General features: G+C 31.7%; 2 protein-coding genes and 1 long non-coding RNA gene across 3 annotated transcripts in view; all 3 read left to right on the top strand.

Moving 5' to 3' along the window:
• The window catches only part of LOC134684233 (low-density lipoprotein receptor-related protein 8-like), a 36,183-nt gene extending 28,138 nt beyond the window's left edge, over positions 1–8,045 (top strand). Inside the window, exons 3-5 of the mRNA XM_063543496.1 lie at positions 1,292–1,504; positions 6,417–6,529; positions 6,830–8,045. Coding sequence (XP_063399566.1) covers positions 1,292–1,504; positions 6,417–6,529; positions 6,830–7,122 — 619 coding nt within the window. The 3' untranslated portion in view covers positions 7,123–8,045. The remainder of the gene's footprint in view (positions 1–1,291; positions 1,505–6,416; positions 6,530–6,829) is intronic.
• The window catches only part of LOC134684236 (low-density lipoprotein receptor-related protein 6-like), an 828,684-nt gene that overhangs the window by 304,364 nt on the left and 501,541 nt on the right, over positions 1–22,779 (top strand). The window lies entirely within an intron of this gene.
• Positions 9,474–11,260, top strand: LOC134684232 (uncharacterized). The gene is made up of 3 exons (XR_010101214.1): positions 9,474–9,681; positions 9,991–10,077; positions 11,031–11,260. It is a non-coding gene; the product is annotated as an uncharacterized LOC134684232 (long non-coding RNA).

Below are 22,779 nucleotides of genomic sequence, written 5' to 3'. Positions count from 1 at the left end.
CAGTATTTTGAAAACTTGTGACACTTGAAGAAGGCCATTTGTTGAGCCGAAAAATGTACCTGCAATAATATACAAGTCATAAAATGCTATAACTACGGTCACTACTACTACTACTACTACTACTACTATTTCTACTACAGTTATAACTACATGTACTACTACTACTACTTCAACAAACACTACTACTAATTCTACTACTTCTTCTACTACTACTGCTTTAACTACTACTACTTATACTACTACTACTAATACTACTATGTCTACCATTACTATTACTTCTGTTACTTACGCCACCATAATTACCTCTATTTCCACTACCACTAGCTTCTTCAATAATTGAAAATATAAACCCCTTTTATCATCTTATTTAAGTATATCCCATATTGTATATGATGTTCACCATTCATTTATATCAATCTAATAACTATAATAATATACAAAATTAAAACATACGCTTATTTTAGTTAAAATTACTTGCTACTGCGACTCATGATTTAATAAACATTTAAATTGATCCCAGTAATTTGCTACTACTACTATATAGTATTACTGTGTCCTTTACTCAACATATGTGAAATTTACAGTCTTATTAGCATGGAGTCCGTGCAGATCATAATGTAACGTTTCCTGGAAACATTATAACGTTTACAACGTTGTCCTGAAATATGACAACTTGTATGAATAGTTTTAATTAAGTTTACACATAATGATTACATAAGTTGATTTTGAGAAAAAAGACAAAACTACGATAATTAGTCTCGACAATTTTATGATGTATGTGTTCAGCAAGTACTGGATATTTTTCGGCTTTGATGCAGCGTTAATTGATGTGTTCGATATATATGTCTAAACATTTGAAGCAACATTGCCTTCTACCTGACTAAACTACAAAAAATGTAAAACCGTCAACATCAATTCGTCATTGTATCGTACATTATGTCACTATCATAATATAACAGATTCAATTTATAGTGAGTGTTTTAAGAATTAGTCAGTGGAGACGTTTGGTAAATCTAACAAGATCAGTAAAAACAGCATAGTTAAGAATAAACTTAAGAATTGCAATGTGGATTATGTCAAAGAGTCAACAACCAAACTAAAGAGAAAAAAAAATGCGCACACGTTTATTAAAAATTAACGTTACACTTAACAAAAAATAGAAATGAAATAAAAAATTAAAAAAAAACATACAAGAATAACAAAGTCCAGATGCTCTTGTCTTGCGACAGGTGCGAAACGTGTCCGGGTTAATTTTCTTTTTAATGTCAATAACTTATTATAATATTTATAGATTTGCTTATCCCTCAAAAAATACAACATTACAGACAGTTGTCCAGTCATTGTCATATCCCTCAGGAATAGCTATTGATTCAGCTAATGATCATCTCTACTGGATTGATTATCTTGGAGGCCAACTCTCAAGATGCAATATAGATGGAAGCAATGTAACTCTGCTATCAACTGTTGTGTACCCTCGGGTGATACGACTTGAATTTACAAATAGGTATTCAGTTTTATTTATTTTTTAAGAAATTGAGCGATTATGAATCTATTTTGTAAACACAACAATACACATGTTTTATCATTCATGTTTTGCTATACATGCATTTTTATACCAAAAAGGCTACTTGTCATTTTGTTTATTTTCTTTGGTTACATCTTCTGATATCATACTAAGACTTCTCTTGAATTGAATTTTAAATGTACGTATTGTTATGCATTGGCTAGAGGTATAGGGGGAGGTTTGAAATCTCATAAACATGTTTAACCCCACCGCATTTTTGCGCTTGTCCCAAGTCAGGAGCCTCTGGTCTTTGTTAGTCTTGTATTATTTTAATTTTAGTTTATTGTGTACAATTTGGAAATTAGTATGGGGTTCATTATCACTAACTAGTATATATGTGTTAAGGGGCCAGCTGAAGGACGCCTCAGAGTGCGGGAATTTTCCCTTACATTGAAGACCTGTTGTTTTTTCTATGGTCGGGTTGTTGTCTGTTTGATACATTCCCCATTTCCATTCTCAATTTTACCATTGTCGCCTTTGGAGAAATTATTTGTTTACTTCAATCTACAACTAGTGATAATTGACTTTCTTTTTCTGAGAGGATTCAAGTTACTGTTAATGTTATGCTAGATATTGTAATAAAACTGGTTGGGTATATGTCATCACCATTAGGCTTCACATGATTTCTATCCTTTATCGAATGAACATGTAATCAACCAAAACTTAAATTAAATAAATACAATGGATCATTATTAGCATCTGCTTAACATGATAACTTACCGTGTCAACTGTCACTGATATTTCATAGATAACTCTAAGACATTTGTATCAGTCTTTTTCAATCATTATAGCCCCTAAAATATTTAAAGATGCATTATTGTCAAAAGCGCATCTTCAGTAGCAGAATTGATTACAGTAAAGATGTGACACATAGTACATGTGGTTTTGTGAAACAGGTTTAATTTAAAGTTTTTTTAACCTTGCTGTCATCAACGTGTCAAATATTCCAGTGTGATTTGGTTTCCTTTTATTTTTTTTTTAATTTCATTTCCCTCATTTGTAAGGTTTTGCTTTTTTCACTTTAACAGGTATTGCTTTAATTGATTTTTTTCAAGTCAGTTTTCTATAGTTTTGTATTCCGATTGATTAAGTCAGCCTTTACAACTTTACTTTATGATTAAATATCGTTTCGATTTGAGTTTGCATAAAACATCTAAATTTATTTGAGACAATGAACTGACACATAGAGTACACATAAAGCTAGGTCACATATTCGACTGATGCACTGATATATACTATCGGGTAAAACGAAATGCCATGGATATTTGCCTTAAAATCATATGTTCTAAATTGTAGATTATTTTACAATTTGAATATTTGACATGCAGTACGATCTCTCTAAAACAAATACTTCCATTATGGTGTGTTCGTTGTTAATATAATGCAACAACAACATTGATTTCCCAATTAATATATACTATATATTAGGAGGTTGATATCTTAGATTGTACCTGCCTTCGCCGAAAATCAAGGTGTGTTTTAACAAGGTCATTCCTTTTGCCTACTACTGTCCGGCATTTGGTCATTTTTCGAAAGTAAAGTTTTCATTTGAGAAACATATTTTTTTAAATAAAGCTCACATGTCACGTTTTTTTTGTCCAAACCAATCTTAACAGTCACTGTGAATTCAGGATATGGAAATTATGTACTTCAGACGCGCGTTCGCCTACCCAACGGGGGAGGGATAACGGGGGGGGGGAGTTGTCGTGTTGCATTACTTATAATTCAAACAATATCTTGATTGCACTAGAGATGTTAAATCACTACAAGTTTCTCTGTTATTAGTAGTATTGCATGCACATCTTAGTTAGTTATACATGCCGTTCAATGTCCTGAATATAAGAAAACAAATTCAATGAAGATATTATCATTACGAATTTTTTCTGCATTATTTATGTATCAACATAAAGCTTGCAGATACCTTATTTAGGATCCAATTAGAAATACCCTTTGTTTAAAAGGAGTATTTTATATCTAATTTCAATATTTGTGTTCATTTCATATCTTTTTATCCATAATTGTGTTATACGTTATTAAAATTCGGACATCATTTATGTCTTATTTGCATAAAAAAGATTAATGAGTCTTATCGTTTTGTAAGTATAAAATTGAGAATGGAAATGGGGAATTTGTCAAAGAGACAACAACCCGACCAACTAAAAAAAATAACAAAAAACAACAGCAGTAGGTCACCAACAGGTCTTCAATGTAGCGAGAAATTCCCGCACCCGGAAGCGTCTTTCAGCTGGCCCATAAACAAATATATACTAGTTCAGTGATAAAGAACGCCATACTAATTTCCAAATTGTACACAAAAAACAAAAATTAAAATAATACAAAACTAACAAAGGTCAGAGGCTCCTGACTTGGGACAGGCGCAAAAATGCGGCGGAGTTAAACATGTTTGTGAGATCTCAACCCTCCCCTATACCTCTAACCAATGTAGAAAAGTAAACGCATAACAATATGCACATTAAAATTCAATTCAAGAGAAGTCCGAGTCTGATGTCAGAAGATGTAACCAAAGAAAATAAACAAAATGACAATAATACATAAATAACAAGAGACTACTAGCAGTTAACTGACATGCTAGCTCCAGACTTCAATTAAACTGACTGAAAGATTAGTATTTCATCATATGAACATCAGGCACAATCATTCCCGTTAGTGATTTAGTATCATACCATCATAACATATATGAGAAGAACATAACCCGTGTCATGCCAACAACTGTTTTTAGGATAAGTCTGTTTAGTTCCGACGCAAAGACCTTATCAGTGACTCAATATTAACGCCAAAATATACAATTTTTAATGACTTGACAACAGTATCGTAATTATATCCCTTCTTAATAAGTCTATTCAAAGGTTTTGTAAGTTTCTGAGGTGAATACTGACACCGTTGTGCTTTATAAAGAATATTTCTATTAAAAATTGGATGTGAAATACCTGAACGTATAAGAAGTCTGCATGTTGAGCTATACGAATGATGTCTGTATACCGATGATAAAATTTAGTAAATGTTTTGACTAGTTTGTGATATCGAAAACCCTGGTGTAATATTTTTTTAGTAATACATAAGTTTCTATCGTTTAAATCTAAAACATTGTTACATATTGGAGCGAATCGTACAAGTTGAGATAGATAAAAACCGTAAGATGGTGACAAGGGAACGTCACCATCTAAAAACGGATAATTAACGATAGGAAATGAAACATCATCCCTTTTATCATAAATTGTAGTATTCAACTTTCCGTTAGTGATAAAGATATTAAGATCGAGGAAAGGGCAGTGGTCATTGTTAGTATTAGCTTTATTTAAAGTAAGTTCAGCAGGATAAATTTCATTAATATACATACTGAAGTCGTCATTTTTGAGAGCCAAAATATCATCCAAATATCTAAAAGTATTATTTAATTTGTTTAGCAGATGTTGTTTCGATGGGTCATTGCTTATTTTTGTCATAAATTGTAACTCATAACAATACAAAAAGAGGTCCGCAATGAGTGGTGCACAGTTAGTCCCCATTGGAAATCCGATAATCTGACGATATACGGAATCCCCAAAGCGAACAAAAATGTTATCTAGTAAAAATTCAAGGGCATATATAGTATCAAAGCATGTCCAATTAACATAGTTTTTTTGTTTATTGCTACTAAAAAATGACCTAAAAGAGTTTGAACATATATATTCACATTCTGATTTTTTGAATGCCCATTTAATAGACCACTTTCGAGTTCATCCGTCACCGGAAAAAACTCGTCAATTATACGCGCCTTTATCATCGTCATTTGTGCGTTTGGGGGCGTCGTCACTTCCTTCCAATGTTGAGCGAGTGGTTGGAAAACTATAATTCTATATTGTACGAATTATTCGGCAAATTGAATTCTCAAAATTGACAATCAACACTGCTGTCATTAGGGAAATGTCAGTAAGTACCTACAGAGCAACCATTATTTCTAGTTTATCCTGCACAAAGACGATCACAAAGACGCTTGATGAACGTAAATAGTGCAGGGATACAGGCGAGCCCCTCTATCTGGTAAATGACGTCATAAAGGCGTGTATAATTGACGAGTTTTTGCCGGTGACGGATGAACTCGAAAGTGGTCTATTAGGTGTGTGAATGTTTTCTTAATGAAAATGTGAGGCAATGTGGTATACAGGGAAGAAAAATCAAAACTTTGAACAGATTCAAAATCACCAATATAAGCATGCAGTTTATTAAGTACTTTCAACGAATTCTTGACACTCTAATTTATTCCACTATTTTCGAAGGCCTTATTTGAAAAAAATATTATCAGGTTTTTAATTGTACCAAGTGTGCTGGTAAGAAGAAGAGACATATTTTTTTTTAAATAAAGGGTCGCCTGATTTATAAAAAAACCCAGTCATGATGAAAAAGGCAACATTGGGCTGTTTTGTTGTTCACGGTGTTAACACTATCAAACTATTTCTGTGAGAGTCATTTGTTAAATTGAATGTATCTTTATAGGAAAGTGTCACTTTTTGAAAATGAAGCATCGAAAATCGATCTTTGAGTTAAAGACAGTGTTCGATTGCAATTTGTAAGTTCCTTCCAGTATACTCATTTTTAAGTTTGTGTTGTTATATACCAATCCTTCATCCAAGTCGACTCAATATGCACAATTTATATTTGCCTATCGGTGTATAGTACTATACAACATTATCGAATGTACCACACGTTTCATAAATCATAATCCTTATATATAGCATTGTCTGCCTCTCTCGTTAATGTTTATTACTAAAACAACATCATGTACATACTTAAACACAAATTGAACTTGAAATTTTAATTTCCTTAAGATGTCAAGTTTTGTTTTGTTATACAGGTGGATGTATATAGTTGAACAGAGTACAGGAATAATGAAGTCTAGATTTGATCTATCTGAAAGGCGAGCGATCACTAACTTCACATCCACACCTGTGACTTGCATGGATATAGGTATGCTGTTATTAGTAAGCTTTGTAGTACAATGACTTAAAATATGACAATGTTTTCATTATTTTGTAATTTGTTGTTCACGGATTAGTGTTAAAAACATTCTAAATTCTAATCAATTTGTTTTTACACGTTGAAGGAACAAACCGTGACATAATTTGAAAATGTTTATTGTATTGGATTGTTTATGTCGTCGCTAATCGAGGTAAATCAATCGTGACCACATTGATGAATAAGATAAGTACATTGATATATTATTGAATGAATTATGATTTATCCACTACTGGTTTCAACTCATTGTAGACAGTGAAGAGAACAGACTGTACTGGATTAATCCAGATGGCGAGATGAAATCATGTAGAGACGATGGCTCTGATGCTAAAACAATACTTCAAACAAATATAAGAAGAAACTACTTCGCTATCAGTGTCGTCGGTAGTTATATATATTATGAAAATTATGGAAATCAGTTGTTAATGTTAAACAAATCATCAGGATCCACACCGACTGTTCTGTATAACGCTAGCAGTTCTATTCACAGTATATTTGTGTTTAATCAATCAGGTATGTTAACACACATCTATAGTCAGAAATAATGATATCATACGTCCCACATTTGAACCCTTTCTTTATCATATTAAATCGTGATGCAAAATAGTTTAGACATATTCAAATGATAGTTTTTTTTCTAAATTATATCATGAACCATTCGACATTTAGGGATGAATACCGACAATGTAATTGGAAGATATGCGATAGACACCAACATCGTATTCATATGAGAAAATGACATTTTTTTTGGCAATAACTGAAAAATGGTCGTGACAAAAAATCAATGTTGATATTAAATGTACGTTCTGATTGAATTTTTATAATACGAACAGCACGAAAAAATTAGTTTTGTTGTTGATGATGTATTTATTAAATGGGGAACAAAACGTCAAACACTACAACATTAAACAAGACATTGCAAACTATGAGAAAGAACAAATTCGTTTGTGTTCAGTTAAGAAACTAAACAAAAAGTACTTACTATTAGTATTAAAGTTAATCTTGCAAATTTGTCATAACAGTATATTTTGTTTTTATATGTTTAGAGACTGCTTATATTGTATTATTGTCCTACGTATATTTATGTGGTTTATTTCTAATTACTTGTTGCTTCTTTATATTTCATATTTAGCGTTTTACTTAGTATAAATATGCTTTGTTACATGATTACCAAAATTAGCATACTTTGTTTCACCTTAACATTGGCTGCAATGCGTTCTATGCAAACTGCTTCTGGTACATAGTTAAAGATACATTTGTAATTTATATTGTTATATCATCTTCACTGATACAATGTATTAGTATTGATTTTGTTTGTTCTTTAAAAATAGGAGGCGAAAGATTCCATATTGACATTTAAACTCATAGATCGAAAAGACACTAACTTAGATTTGCCCCTCTTTCACGACTTCATGAATTAAAAGGAAAAAGACAGACAAACAATAGAAAACTAAATACTAATTAAAAAACCAAGCATGTTTTTAATATGTTTTTTCGGTCCTCTCCATCTTATACAATTTTTGACAATTTCATTAAATAATGTGGTGTTTCTGATATTATTGTTTACAATATAACTGATGATAATATTTATGATATTCATATTACTTTAATAATTACAACTGAAATTGTTATATATGAAATTGTACGACACAGACAAGCGGTAAGTACTATTAACTGAAGTTTTTATTTTTCAACAAATCAATAACATGCTCTGTCCTATATTAATCCATATAGAGACAACTCTGTAATATTTTTTTCTTTTTGACATATATTATTTTGCACTTGGTACAAAGCTATTCAAGAACATACAACAACAACTGTATTGACGTGTCAAAAAGTTTTGGTTACAATTGAAACAAGGGAGTTGTAAACATTGATAATATCACATTTTTCTGTTGTTTGTTCTCTCATATTTAGTATATTGTGTTTAAACTTAATGTTCTGTTTATATATATTTCAAAATGATAGTAAAAAACATATTGTCCTTTTAAATTTTTTTATTATGAACTATGATACATTAAAACATACATCATGAACAGATATAGCATGTTAAAGAGGAGTATTTGCGATAAAATACCAGTCGAGATAATATGAAATTTCGCGAGCCGTAAGGCGAGGGAAATTCATTCTCAAGATTGGTATTTTTCGCAAAAAACCCTTCTTAACATGATATATCTTTAATTACACCGAATGTTAATGTTTAAAAACGCATTGATGATCGTGACGTTACAAGCGTCCAGTCGGATAGAGTATTTTGTGGCAAATACTACGGCAGAGAGGGTAAAAAAGGCGTATCCTTTTTTTTGGCAAAAACCCCGGCGGCGTTAAAAAATGAATGATATTCATTTGATAATAGTAAATTGGTGACAAATACAATGGCTATTAACCAATCAAAACCCCGGATTCTTTCATAAGGTGTAATTATATATTAAATACACTATTGTTCTATTTAATTACTCGTATTGCAATGTATCACTCAGCATGAACATATCAATATGCGAGCTGTCTGAAATTTGGTTGTGTAGATGATACTGGTAACACAACTTTGATTCATTTGATGTAGGTTCATAGATATGTTCGATCCTTTGATGACGTGAAGACAGTTTTTCGTACCGACTGCACAATTGTTTTATTAATATGTTATAGGTGAATAGTGTTCGAATCTGTCTGTATTGCTTGATGTGATTTATTGACACGATCTGCTATCAGTATGGAATACGGTTAAACGCTGGATACAAAACATCTATAAACATACTAATGTACATTTGTCTTCAATTACACTTTAAAGAATCACTAATTAGCAGTAACAATTAATCTGAATGAATATTATGCATTATCTTGTGATGATAAAAATACGTTGACAAAGGCTATAACTCATATGTATTTAGTTATAAAATAAAGAGCATCCAAACATAACACTTTGCATAAGGTATGAAATATATTAGAAAAGCATGTGTACTAATTATCATGGATATTAACTTTATCCATTTTACAGGTTGAAGTATGGTACTGATATGTAAACAACACTGAAATTGTAGATCGAGAGATAAGCATAACGTGTAGATTTAAATATTTCAACAAATATGTTGACAGTTGCATATTCCGTAGGTGTTTTATAAAATAAACTATGATGTTTGCACAAGTACTTCGGTGTCTTAGATAATGTAAGTGCATACATATACATGTGTGTTATACGGAAATATTTTCGATAGTTTATTATTCTTTATAATCATAATAATACATTGGGATAATGCACCTCTATACATTTCATTTGAAACTAAAATAATATTTTCATGTATTTTAAACTATTCATGTTGGTAATGTTCAGGTCAGTGCATTAACTATTTTGAATATAACTCTATGCATTTCATTTAAATAAATATTGCTTGTAATGCTTGTCTTTATTTTTGTAGGACGTACCGTACTCATTATTGACATTGTATAGATGACAACGCAAATCTATCGAAACGTAATCAGAGTTTGTTTGAAAGTATTACATGGTAGGTTCATATCAAGATACGTAAACAACCTCATCACCTCAGTTACACAATTACTTTACTTTTAAAAGCATGCAATGGGCAATTCTGTATTAAGTAGACAGTTTCCCTAAATCAAAAATTGTCTTTGAGTAGGAGAGCAAAATAATAAAGACGGAAGGAAAACGATATCGAGGTATATTAAATCTTATGAATGATTTTTGTATTTGTGTTTGCCTGAATCTTATTTTCACATAACATACGTTAAATTATACAAACTATAAGAAATACGACCAATTATCAATTTGTGAAATGAATATATAAATCAACTACAATAATCGCAATTTGTATTCGTATCTGTATTTATAAAAAAAGAATATGTTGTATCATTGTCAATGATACATCTCTTCACCAGAGACCACAATGACACAGAAATTAAGTCAACGTACGGCCTTCAACAATGAACAGAGCCCACTGTATGTGTATCCCTCTTTTTATAAATGGAGCATGATGGACACATGCTTGCTGATTAGTCTGACTTAAATGTGTATTATATGTATACGTACGTGTAAACTAATGTACAATACTATAAAACTGATAAAAAAGTGGGTTACAATTCCATTCAACTTCAGGTTTTAAAACAAAAGTATTTCAAAAGTTGTAATTGATTTAATTGATATGCAGAAAAAGACAAATTTCGAAAACAACTTGTAACACAAACAACAGTGTTTAAACTGACGAAAGGAGATGACGTTTAAATATTTCAATTGAAACCACGTGTGATCAAGGAATGCACGAATTACACAATCAACTATCGCATACTCCTTCATTAAACACAAGGTTTTCAAAGTCATGAATATTGCATCAGGAGACAATAGACAATATATGTGAACAACCATGATATTTCAAATCTTATATACAAGATTTAAACATGTGTACTTTAATTCATTTTCAAATGGTACAACTATCTATTGTAGACAGTGTTTTTTTCCGAGAATTTACCACTTGAATGCCAAATATTAGAAAGGAAGTCTATAAATTGCTGAAACGTCGTCCAGGAAAATATTGTGCGATTTAGATGTTATCAAGGACACGTCAAATCTAAAGGCAAGATGTGGCCTTAAGATCAATTAAAACAAATAAAGGAAATGTGTTCATTCGTCAATTCCCCTCTGTATTGTACAATGTTAAACAAGTGTATGTGTAGTCGGCCATTTACTGTACATTTTCAAACAAGTTTATGTGTAGTTAGCCATGAACTGTACAACTTTCAGATAATTTAGATCTCACTATATTCATGATATTGTGTAATAAGTTGCAGTTTTGTTATGTTTTTTGATGATTTTTGTTAGATATATGTAGATCAAACCTGTCTCAGAAGCCAAATGAGAATATATGTTAAATGCCTTTACTTCGAAAAAAATAAATTATCACATGTATTTAGCTTGATCTGTTTATCATGTTTATTATGAAAACTGCATTATTAATTTTCCAAAACTACATGTATATTCTGACTGCTTACGTATGTTTGACATAGCTGTTTCGAATACGTCATTCATGTCATTTATATCTTAAAAATACATTTAATAAAAACAAAAGCATCTCCTCCAGCCATAAATCTGATTTCTAGTCTGCAGGTGGCTACACTTGTGCTGATTTTATAATGTAAGGTCTTTTTGTTTCTTTCTCCTCTGGTACCACTGAGGAGAAACAACTGATGACACACGTATCATCTGCAGTGAAATTGGTACTGATTCAACATATGTTATGATTTAGATGAGACAACGATCTAGATGAGTCCAAAAATGGGTATATAGAACCGTATGGTCTCCAACAATACTCACAACCGTCACAAAATGATTAGATATAAATGCGCTGACATAAAACCGTTCTGAAAAAATAGAATTAAAAGCCCAACGGCCTGATTAATGACAAAACAATCAATCATTCACTAGTATGACATTACATAACAAACAACAATCACTGAGTTATAGGCTCCACATTTTTGAAAGGCTTATCTATAGAATATGGAGAAATCAAACGTATTTGCAAGCATCGAGACCCCCTAACCTTGGTCAAGTTGAGAATAACACAAATCAATTTAAAAGGCAAGTTTCGTTAGTTTAACACGCAACCGACCGTACACTGGCTGTACAGTCTGGCAAAGCCGTTAACGCAACTTTTAAACTGCAAAGTATGACTTAGAAGAGGACATAAATCTTTCGAAAACTTTTGATTTCTTGTTCTATCACCAATCTCAAACACTTCAGAAAGACGCTGAAAACACTCTATAACATATCAGATTGTTTTAAAGGTATGATTTTGAATATAACACTTGCAATTCCAATTCCATATACCATACTTGCCCTGTTGTTCATACTATCAAACTTCCGGTAACCAGCTAGCTCTAAAAGAGGGTCAAAAGATACCAAAGGGACAGTCAAACTCATAAATCTAAAACAAACTGACAACGCAATGGCTAAAAATGAAAAAGACAACCAGAAAAACAATAGTACACTTGACACAACATAGAAAACTAAGGAATAATTAACACAAACCCCACCAAAAACTAGGGGTGATCTCATGTGCTCCGGAAGAGTAAGCAGATTTTGCTCCACATGTGGCACCCGCCGTGTTGCTTATGTGATTACAAATCTGGTAAATAGTCTAATTCGGTAGGTCACATTCATGAAAGGGAAGGGGAATGCAGTTACGACGTAAGGAACATATCCGATATCATTTGTGAAACAGTTAGTCCATAACGGTCAACAGACTCGTGATGGCGTGTCTGAAATTTAGGAAGGGATGATTTCAACTTCACCATTTGGAACTCTTGGTTTAATAGCTTCCTTGTGAGCAGTAACCCTCTATCAAGAAAGTCATGATAGGAAATGCAAGCACGGGAATATCGTATCAATTGGGAGATATATATCCCGTAGCTTCTTGGTTCTAATATGCGATTAAAGATATGTTGATTTGTTTTAGCAGGATAAGTTATAGTTTGACATGGAATGACTGCCACTTTATTTGGACTTCAGACAAAGTAGCCGCCGTAATTGCTTTGAATTGTAGAATCTAGCATTGAAAGCAATTAGGCTATACATTTGTGACTGTTTACCTAAAAGATGTAAAATAAAACTGTCCATTTTGTAAACAATGTAAATATTTCAGGTCTGAGGCTGCAGGCGAGGATGTACCTTCCGTGCGTGTGTCTGTTCTTCCTCTTACTTTTGCCACTAAACCAGGTTCAACCCACCATTTTTATTCCCCTTTAAAATGTCCTGTACCAAGTCAGGAAGATGGCCATTGTTATATTATTGTTTGTTTCTGTGTGTATTTCATTTTTACGTTGTGTCGTTTGTATTCTCTTATTTTTGAGATATTAAGATAAAACGTGGCACGGTACTTGTCTGTTTCAGGGTCGTGTGTTTGGTTTTGATGTTATGTTTGTCATTCTCGTGGTATTTTGTCTGGTGCTTGGTCCGTTTCTGTGTGTGTTGCATTTCGGTGTTGTGTCGTTGCTCTCCTCTTATATTTAATGCGTTTCCTTCGGTTTTGGTTTGTTACCCTGATTTTGTTTTTTGTCCATGGATTTATGAGTTTTGAACAGCGGTATACTACTGTTGCATTTATTTACTTAAGGTTATATGGTCCAATTAAAACTGGAGATTGCTGAATTATTTCTTATATAACCTTAAGACATTGTCTTTTTATTTTTTTTAATTGTCAACACCAATATTTATCATTTCTAATTTTAATTTACATTTAATTCTCGTAAGCTGCTGTAAAATCCACAGTTGACATTTCGCCAATAATGAGCCTCCATGTTGACATGCTGAAATCAGCTTTTTTTTCGTCCAATAGAAAATTGAAGCAACATCTTCCTTTAAAATACATTTAAATGCAGTATAATCCAAATTTTGAGGAATGCAGTAACAATAAAAACTATTCAAATTTAACATTTTCATTCTTGTGCCGTCATTTAAAAAAAATACCTAAACGCTTTGCTCATTGTTGAAAGCCGTACGGTGACCTAAAGCCGTCAATTTCTGTGTCATGTTGGTCTCTTGAGGAGAATTGTCTCATTGCCAGTTATACCACTTCTTCTTTTTTTATATTAAGTGCGTCAAGAGCGCTTATAGAACATCATGGAATCTGATTCACATTGATTTTGTACATTTTCTCAAGCTCTAATGTATTAAATCTCTTTGTTTCGTAACACATATGTATTCAAGTTTTGCTTAGCATTTTTTAAACTGCGAAATCGGCAGTTATATCTTTTGCCAGTATAATTCGATACTTGTGGATGTACATTGAAGGTAAATTGTGACATGTTTATGTGCATCTCTGAGCCTGCGCTTAGTATAGATACATTTGGAATTTTCAATATTTTCACCGTGTTGTAAGAAAGAGAAAAAAGCATGTCCTACTATAATTGACATTAAGTATTTGTTTTTGTCTACACACGAAAGGTCTCAAAAACGATCACGGGGAGAAATTTCTAAAACGTCTTTTTATGTATCAGAAGTGTTTTCAGTCAAACGATGATTTCTTGATACGAACTATATATCAACTAAGGCTTCTGTATACCGTTACTCATCATGTGCTGATATGCTTATCGTAGTTTCTTGTAAATGTTATTTCCAACTAAGGATTTTCTAAAATCAGGAAAAGATTATCTTAGCCGTTTTTGGCAAAACTGTTTGGAATTGTGGGTCCTCAATGCGCTTCATCTTTGTACTTGTTTGGCTTTATAAATAATTTGCGAGCGTCAATGGTGAGTCTTATGTAGACGACACGCGCGTCTGGCGTACCAAATTATAATCCTGGTATGTTTGATAACTTTTAACATCACTGGATCGATGTTACTGCTGGTGGACGTTTCGTTCCCGAGGGTATCACTAGCCCAGTAGTCAGCACTTCGTTGTTGACATGAATATCAATTATATGGTAATTTTTATAAATTTCCTGTTTACAAAACTTTGAATTTTTCGAAAAAAACTAAGGATTTTCTTATCCAAGGATTATATTACTTTAGACGTATTTGGCACAACTTTTGAAATTTTGGGTCCTCAATGCCATCCAACTTTGTACTTGTTTGGCAATTGTTATAACAATTTGATCTGAGCGTCAATGATGAGTCTTATGTAGACGAAACGTGCGTCTGGGGTATTACATTTATAATCCTAGTTCCCATGATAACGTTTTAAACCACAGAGTTGGATTTCCAGAAACATCACAATAAGCTGATTTATGGATGCTTGTCTAGCTAATGGTTGTCTTTATTGTCAAAGATATCGCAAAACACTTTTTAGTTTTAAATGAATAGTCTCCATAAAGGTTTTTTTTACGCAAACAAGCTGAAGATAGCATAAACATCAACATTCAAAAGTATCACAATATCAGAAAGTAAATATGGTGGCTTTTACTCTATCATACCAACAGTCAATTAAAGATGTGACAGTGAAACAGGGCTTATATACACACTGCATTTGGTGGTATTGTTTGTCTAGGGTACGAAAGATAATCCAAATTGAATTTTAACGTTGATATGTATAGTCAATTTCTGATTAATCATACGTCAGAAACTTGATGTTAGTTTAAATAATGTATAAGCGATGTCACAATTCTGAACGTATTCATTCAGTTTGTTTTATGATATTACAAACGACATTTGAAGTATGACGTATAATTTACATTTAAGGTATTATCATTAATCTTATTTAAAGTGGTACCAGGTTCTTTTTTTATTGTTATAATATTACTTGAAGGGATTTGAATAGTCATAAGTAAAGGTATGTGAATACTTAATTCCTTTTCATTCATCAGATAACTGGATTATTCCTAAATATTGCGCGCATAAAATTAATCTTATTCTTACTTATTTAAATTAGTCTACTCATTGATACAATGACAATTTTTTAATGACGACCATATGTCATGTATGTATATACTTGAATACTGGGGAAACTGTATGACAAAACAAATTTTGAAATAAGACAGTTGTTTTCCATACATTTGATGTGTTTGAACTTTTGATTTTGCCATTTGAAGAAGGACTTTCCTTTTTAAATTTTCCTGGAAGTTTGGTAGTAATGTTATTTTAGGTTTTAGAACAAACGCATGGACATGTAACAAACAAGAAAATATATAACAAAAGAATAATTAAATTAAAAATCAAAGTACATAAAAGGGCCGTTGCCTAAATTACCTGGCGGCATATTTTCTGAATTATTTTTAAATTAATTAATTGATGATAGTTTAAGAAATAATTCCCACACACAAGACGTAGAATTAATGAAGCATATGAGCGTTCGGACGTGTTTTTTTTGACAGTTGGAATCTCCCAATTTTTAGTCAAACACTTCTGAGTATGCATACATTTTAATATTATATTTTGTGTTGGTGTGTGGTCATGTTGTAGCTACATCGTACGTATCAATAAATAAAAAATGTAAACAATGTTTGTAGTAAAAGCAGTCAGTTTATTCATTCGATATGACAATCCTCTTTATTTAGAAAATTTAATAGCATGCGATACTTTGTTCTTTTTGGTTAATCTTTTCTGTTGATCCTTTTGTTTTGGTCCGAACAAAAGATTTAAAGAGATAAATATCTTTCAAACATCTTTTTAACAGGAAGTTGTTTCTCTTTATAAACATCTATTTATAAGTTCACTAGCGATATTAATCAAAATATTTCTAAACATGACCCTTTTTTCTTTCTTTAGTACAATTGTCTGTGAATAAAGTTCTGCAAGTGCGTTCAGTATGCAATGCAGGATATACACATATAGTGACAAAAGTAAACGTATGGTCAGTTGCAGTTGAAACTGATAATAGTCGAACATATATACCAACATGGACATCTCTCTTTATAACGTCAATTTATTAAAGTAATTTACTACATACAATCAACGTCAAGGTCAAAGACTCAATTAATATAAAATCCAAACTCTGGATATGACCAAAAGAACACATAACTGGTAGTTGTATGTTACAATTTTAAAGATGACAAACACGCCATGAAGTGTTTGTTACGTTGTATAACGTTCATTTAAGGCGGTGATGTGAATTATTATATAAATGATTGTAGTTTTTTTTTTGGCACATGGAGTGGTGTCGAATTTTAGAGAACAATAATTATTACTATTACGAGTTCAAATGTTGCTCCTGTATGACTTCATTGTGAGGACACGTACTTGAAAAATAAAAACAGTTGTCTAAGGTGTAGGTAATTAAAAAAATCCTTAATGTTTAAAATGCAGAACAATCATTATAATACCAAAATGCAATTGGCCTTAAATACATTTTGGAACCCCTCGTATTACAGCTGATCATTTGAAATTTAAAACATACTGTAATGCAGAACACTTTACGTTTTGATAAAGTGTTGATCTGGCAAATACCAACATACTCAATTGTTCAAGTTTGCCATCAGTGTATTTGTATTTCAATTATCTTACTAGTGCGATTAAATGTCATCTTAACTTATATATGCATCCGTTATGATGACATTTGATTTAAACAATAACAATACGTTAATAAAAAGTCATACTCTGCTATTGGGTATGTTACTCGGTCTGATAAATGTTTATATAAATCAATAGTGCTTTCCCAAGTTTAAAAATAAATTAAAAACTATACACAATTGTAAACAATGTGAATTGGACGGAAAGTTTAAAGTTTAAAGCAAAATCATCACATACTAGTTATCTGTTTCGTTTCTTATGTTGAACAATTAAAACAATTATTTGTATAAAAAAATCCAGAGTATAGTTCAAATAAAATTTACCAATTTCGTAATTGCATAATTAAGGCATTGAATTTAAATCAACTTGATGATGTAGTTTTTCCTAAATAAAACTAACTAGTTGTTAACATTGGACAATAATACACGCACTCTATAATTAATACAACACAATAAAAGGTGTTGGTGTCATACATCTGGAATTTTGGAATTTCTATGTCGTACTTTAAAAGTTATTAATTTCTTCTTTAAACAGACGATACCTTACCATTTTCAGCATGAGTAGCTGGACATAATTGTATGTATAGTTAAATTTAAAGCCATTGTTTAAAGATAAATTAAACAATTGAGAAAACATGTCGTGTAAAAAAATATTTGGATCAGTGTAATTTAATGTTCTACACAAGTGAAAAACTTCCTGTTAGAATTAAGTGCAAATAATCTCTTCTTTCAACTTCTAGTTTGACATAAAACAAAACGATAATGCAAACTAAACAAAGTCATATTGTAATATATTCAAAAGAAAAATAATGATAGATATTGTTAAAACATTTTTAACATAGTTTGATTTTATCAAACTATTTCGAAATATAGCCATACACGGAAGATGGTTGTGTCCATTAAAGGGGGAGGGTGGTATAAAACACCTATGAAAAAACTATTACCTATTGTCTTGTCTGAATCGATGCTGCGTTTTAAAATCACATGCAATATGCAAGCTTTTAAAAAATCATGATCAGAATTTTCACATTGTTGCTCGGAGCAGCTGTCCACCTATTGTTATTAATTTAATCTTCTTATCTATATAATAGGATAAAAAAAAATATTTCGCATTTTTATTTTTCACCCTTTTCGGACCTGCATTTTGAATATTAAGTTAATTAGGACATTTTTTATATAAATTGTCATCCTGCCTTTTTCGCCAAGCTACCCATCCTGCGTTGTTTTAAATCAAAACTCGTGTCCTGCTTTTTTTTTTTAGTTCATCTAAACTACCTTCCTCAAATAATTAAACTCCCTCTAAACTAAGGAGTTTCTACATCAGGCATAGATTACCGTAGCTGTATTTGACAAAACTTTTAGGAATTTTGGTCCTCAATCCTCTTCAACTTCGTACTTTATTTGGCCTTGTTAACTTTTTTTGGATTCGAGCGTCACTGTTGAGTCTTTTGTAGACGAAACGTGCCTCTGGCGTATATATTAAATTTAGTCTTGGTATCTATGATGAGTTTATTCCAACTGAAATTTTAACAAAACTAATAAATAAACCATGGACCATTGTATAATGCTTATGTTTGTAGTCGGATCTTCGTACCAAATCGATTAAAATCAAAACTGAATTGACTCCAAGATACTCCTTTTCAAAAACCGTAGTTTTGAATGAAATACACCGTGTGCTTAGTAATAGTAATGTTAAATTGTAGATTACAAATAATTCATAAATGACATGTGTGTTGAAAACGTCGGCATATTTTTAAGTGCATTTGCAAATTTTATTACATGATTTATATTCAAGAGAATAACCAACCACAACTGCATTATTTACATTTGGAGGAACAAAGACAACAAGATGAAAAAAAAAAACACCAATCAGATTCAGATCACATATACTGCACATAATTTATCTGAATAAGAATAAAAACTATATCTTTATCTTTTTTGATAATTATGGAAGGGTTTAACGACCTTTGACTGGCTAGCTGAAAAAAGTTAAGTCTTGATTTCGAGTCGTTGTTGAAACTGAAATTACACATGTATGATATAAATAGAACATGTTATTTTTGCTTTATCGCATTCTAATTTCAAAGGGATAGCGAAGTTTGGTTTTTTCTTTGGTTGTGCTTTGTCAACTTTGTGCATCTTTCCGAATTTGTGAATGCAATTTTGAAGTAATTATAAAAAAAGACACTGTGGTGTAACTGTCAATTAGACAAGTGAAACATGTTCTTCAGTCTCAATTCCAGATTTTGAATGGATAGAATTACTGTATAAAAATAAGAGGCTCAAAAAGTTATGTGACACTTGTAACTGCAGTCTGATATTTGGTGGTATGAGAGGTAAAATGAGTTAAGATGTAAAAAAGAAGATGTGATATGATTGCCAATGAGACAACTATCCACAAATAAGAAAATTATAACTAAAGGTCACCGTAACGGTACGCCTTCAACAATGAACAAACCCCATATTCTTAGTCAGCTATAAAACGCCCCGAAATATGACAAAAGTAAAACAATCCCAACGACAAAAACCAACGGCCAAATTTATGTACACACTATGAACGAAAAACATATGTAACACTACAACCACTGAATTACAGGCTCCTAAATTGAGACAGGCACATACATACTGGATGTGACTGGGTTTAACATGTAACCGGAATCACAACCCTCCCCTAACCTGGGATCGTGGTGTAATAGAAAAGTATAAAAACGAACTATATAAATCAGTTGAAAAAGGCTTAACTTTTCAGATGGATACAAACAGAAATACACAGAGTTGACGAGGTCAGGTACTTTAAAAAATGTATATCCCAACTAAAAAAAGACAATACAAATGGTTCTGAGTGTACTAGTAGTTACTGATGGCTAATTCAAAGCCACTAATTAGTTTAAAACATCAAGCATTTATAACCACTGCATCATTGATCATTGGTTTTATCTCTCTCTTTCTATATCAATGAAAACAATAAGGTATTAGATATAGAAATTATATTGTAACCTTTTTAACCTGACAACTGTAGTTTTAAAATCTACCAAGAATAATATTCTTATGAATCATGCTTTTGATGCAAGAAATGAAGAAGGAAACTATCATGTATGTAACATTCAACATGTTCAATGTGGAAATGTTAAGACTCATTAAGAAACGTTAACTGATCGGCATATGTCACAGGTTTCGAAAAGTCGGCTCGCGATGAGGAATGGTAATTTTCTTTTAAAGTTACATCTTGATCGTTAACTATTATTCTGGTTTTCTACACATTTAAATGTTAAATGAATATTCATGTCCACAGGGAACAACCACATGCTGACAATGAACTCGAAATGCGTTTTTTAAGGGAGAAGTTATCGATAGGTTAGAAGGTTGAACAATTTATCTTAGTTCAATTGATGGGACTTGCAATGCAGATTGTAGATTGTTATAATCAGTGTGTTTTTATTGTCCTAATATCTTTCTGAAAATCATTTGAATAAAAAAAAACAAAAAACAACAATTCTGCTTCGAAAGAGTTAACAGATCATGCTTTATACGTGTTGCTAATGCTGATATAAATCGGTCATTAATCTAGTTCGGTAGGTAAAATCCGGACAAAGGGACGAATGAGAATGTAGTTTCGGCATTCGGAACATATCTGCTATCATCTGTGAAATATATTTTCTGTAAAGGTCAACCAACTCGTGATGGGGTTTGAAATATTTACGAAGGGATGATTTCAACTTCACAACTTGGAGCTCTTTGTTTTATAACTTCCTTATGAGCAGCAACCCTCTATCGAGAAAATTATGATAGAAAATACAAACCCTAGAATATCGTATTAAGTGGGAATCGTATACTTCGTATGCAGCAGCCGTTGCAAGAATGTTGCTACAATAACATGAAGTGTTCACAAAAAGAAGGTTGGATATTTTTTGTTGGCATAACGTTTTGTTTTTGATCGACCCTCATTGTCAATTTTTAGATGGAAGTCAAGATATGAGGCATACATAATTAGCATGCTTCGATAGGACAGATGCATTCAACAAAGTCGCCAATCTTTTAATTATTTTGTGTGAGAACATCGTCACTTAGTGGTAAATAAAAAAAAGGCTTACATTTGTCTTGGAGGTAGGACAAATCTTTAGCAATATTTGGGTACCTAAAGGTTGACGTAGCATAGGTATTAACAGACCAATTTTAAGATGTCGTTTTGTGTTGATTTTTAACTCGTGTTCATGTCGACATTTGAACTCAGCATCATCGAGGCTATTGTTTATGACATTGTTTACTTTTTTGTGGACTTGAGGTAATGATTTCGTTAAAAACATGATCAAAGTCTGAGTTTTGGGACGACATCCATTGTTTTCTTTTCATAGTTGATGGGTTTCCCTTGATTTTGGTTTGAGACTCGGATATTTTTTTTCTTCGCATAATTGAATATTGAACAGCGGCATACTTCTCTCAATAAATGTTCAAGTATGATCTTGTGTTCAGTGTAGATTTAATGAAACTACACTGCAGAGATACAAATAGTATTTTTCAAGATTAGATTAATTGATCCGTTTAACATGTTTAATACATCATAATTGATTTTACTCCTTTACAACAATAAACTGCTTTAATGCAGATTATTATATACAGGTTTGGTTGAAGTGGACTGTTTTTTTTATTCTTAAATCCTCAACATATGGAGGTTAACAAACAAGAAAAAAGTCCACAATTGTTTAAAAATATAGATACAGAAGTATGGTATTACTAGATTTGTGAGGGTCTGATCAATTGTCTGTCACCACAATACATTCGGTAGAAGTAAAACAATAGTTTAAACGTCTTTTATAAATAATCAGAATGACACATGAATAAGATAATACGAGAAAAGAGTAAAAAAAAATATGTATTACAACAATACAGTTTAATCGTGACTTTTAACGTGTTTTAAACCATATCTAAGTCAATACAGGCAATTTCTAAGTTAACCTAATGTTTTATTGTGTACATACATCCCAAATGGCAGTTACAATTTTCTAACGTGTTTGAATTTCAACTCTTCTACAGTCTGAGTTTTAAATAGGAATGACCAAACCGATGAACTTATTATAAAAGGTGGTATTTCGATAGTGGTTTGTTCGGTCCTTTGTTATAACCCCGATTGTTATGGTATATTTCTAATCTATCTTTAGTAAACAAATATGTCAACTATCTTTACACTGGGTTTATATTTATGGGATACACAAAATAAACAAAGTGACATCTTTATGAAATGTCATTATCTCAAGTATC

The sequence above is a fragment of the Mytilus trossulus genome, chromosome 9, assembly GCF_036588685.1.
Source record: "Mytilus trossulus isolate FHL-02 chromosome 9, PNRI_Mtr1.1.1.hap1, whole genome shotgun sequence".
Classification (NCBI taxonomy): domain Eukaryota; kingdom Metazoa; phylum Mollusca; class Bivalvia; order Mytilida; family Mytilidae; genus Mytilus; species Mytilus trossulus.
Note: the sequence above shows the minus strand (reverse complement) of the source record. Positions and strands in the feature narration are given on the sequence as shown.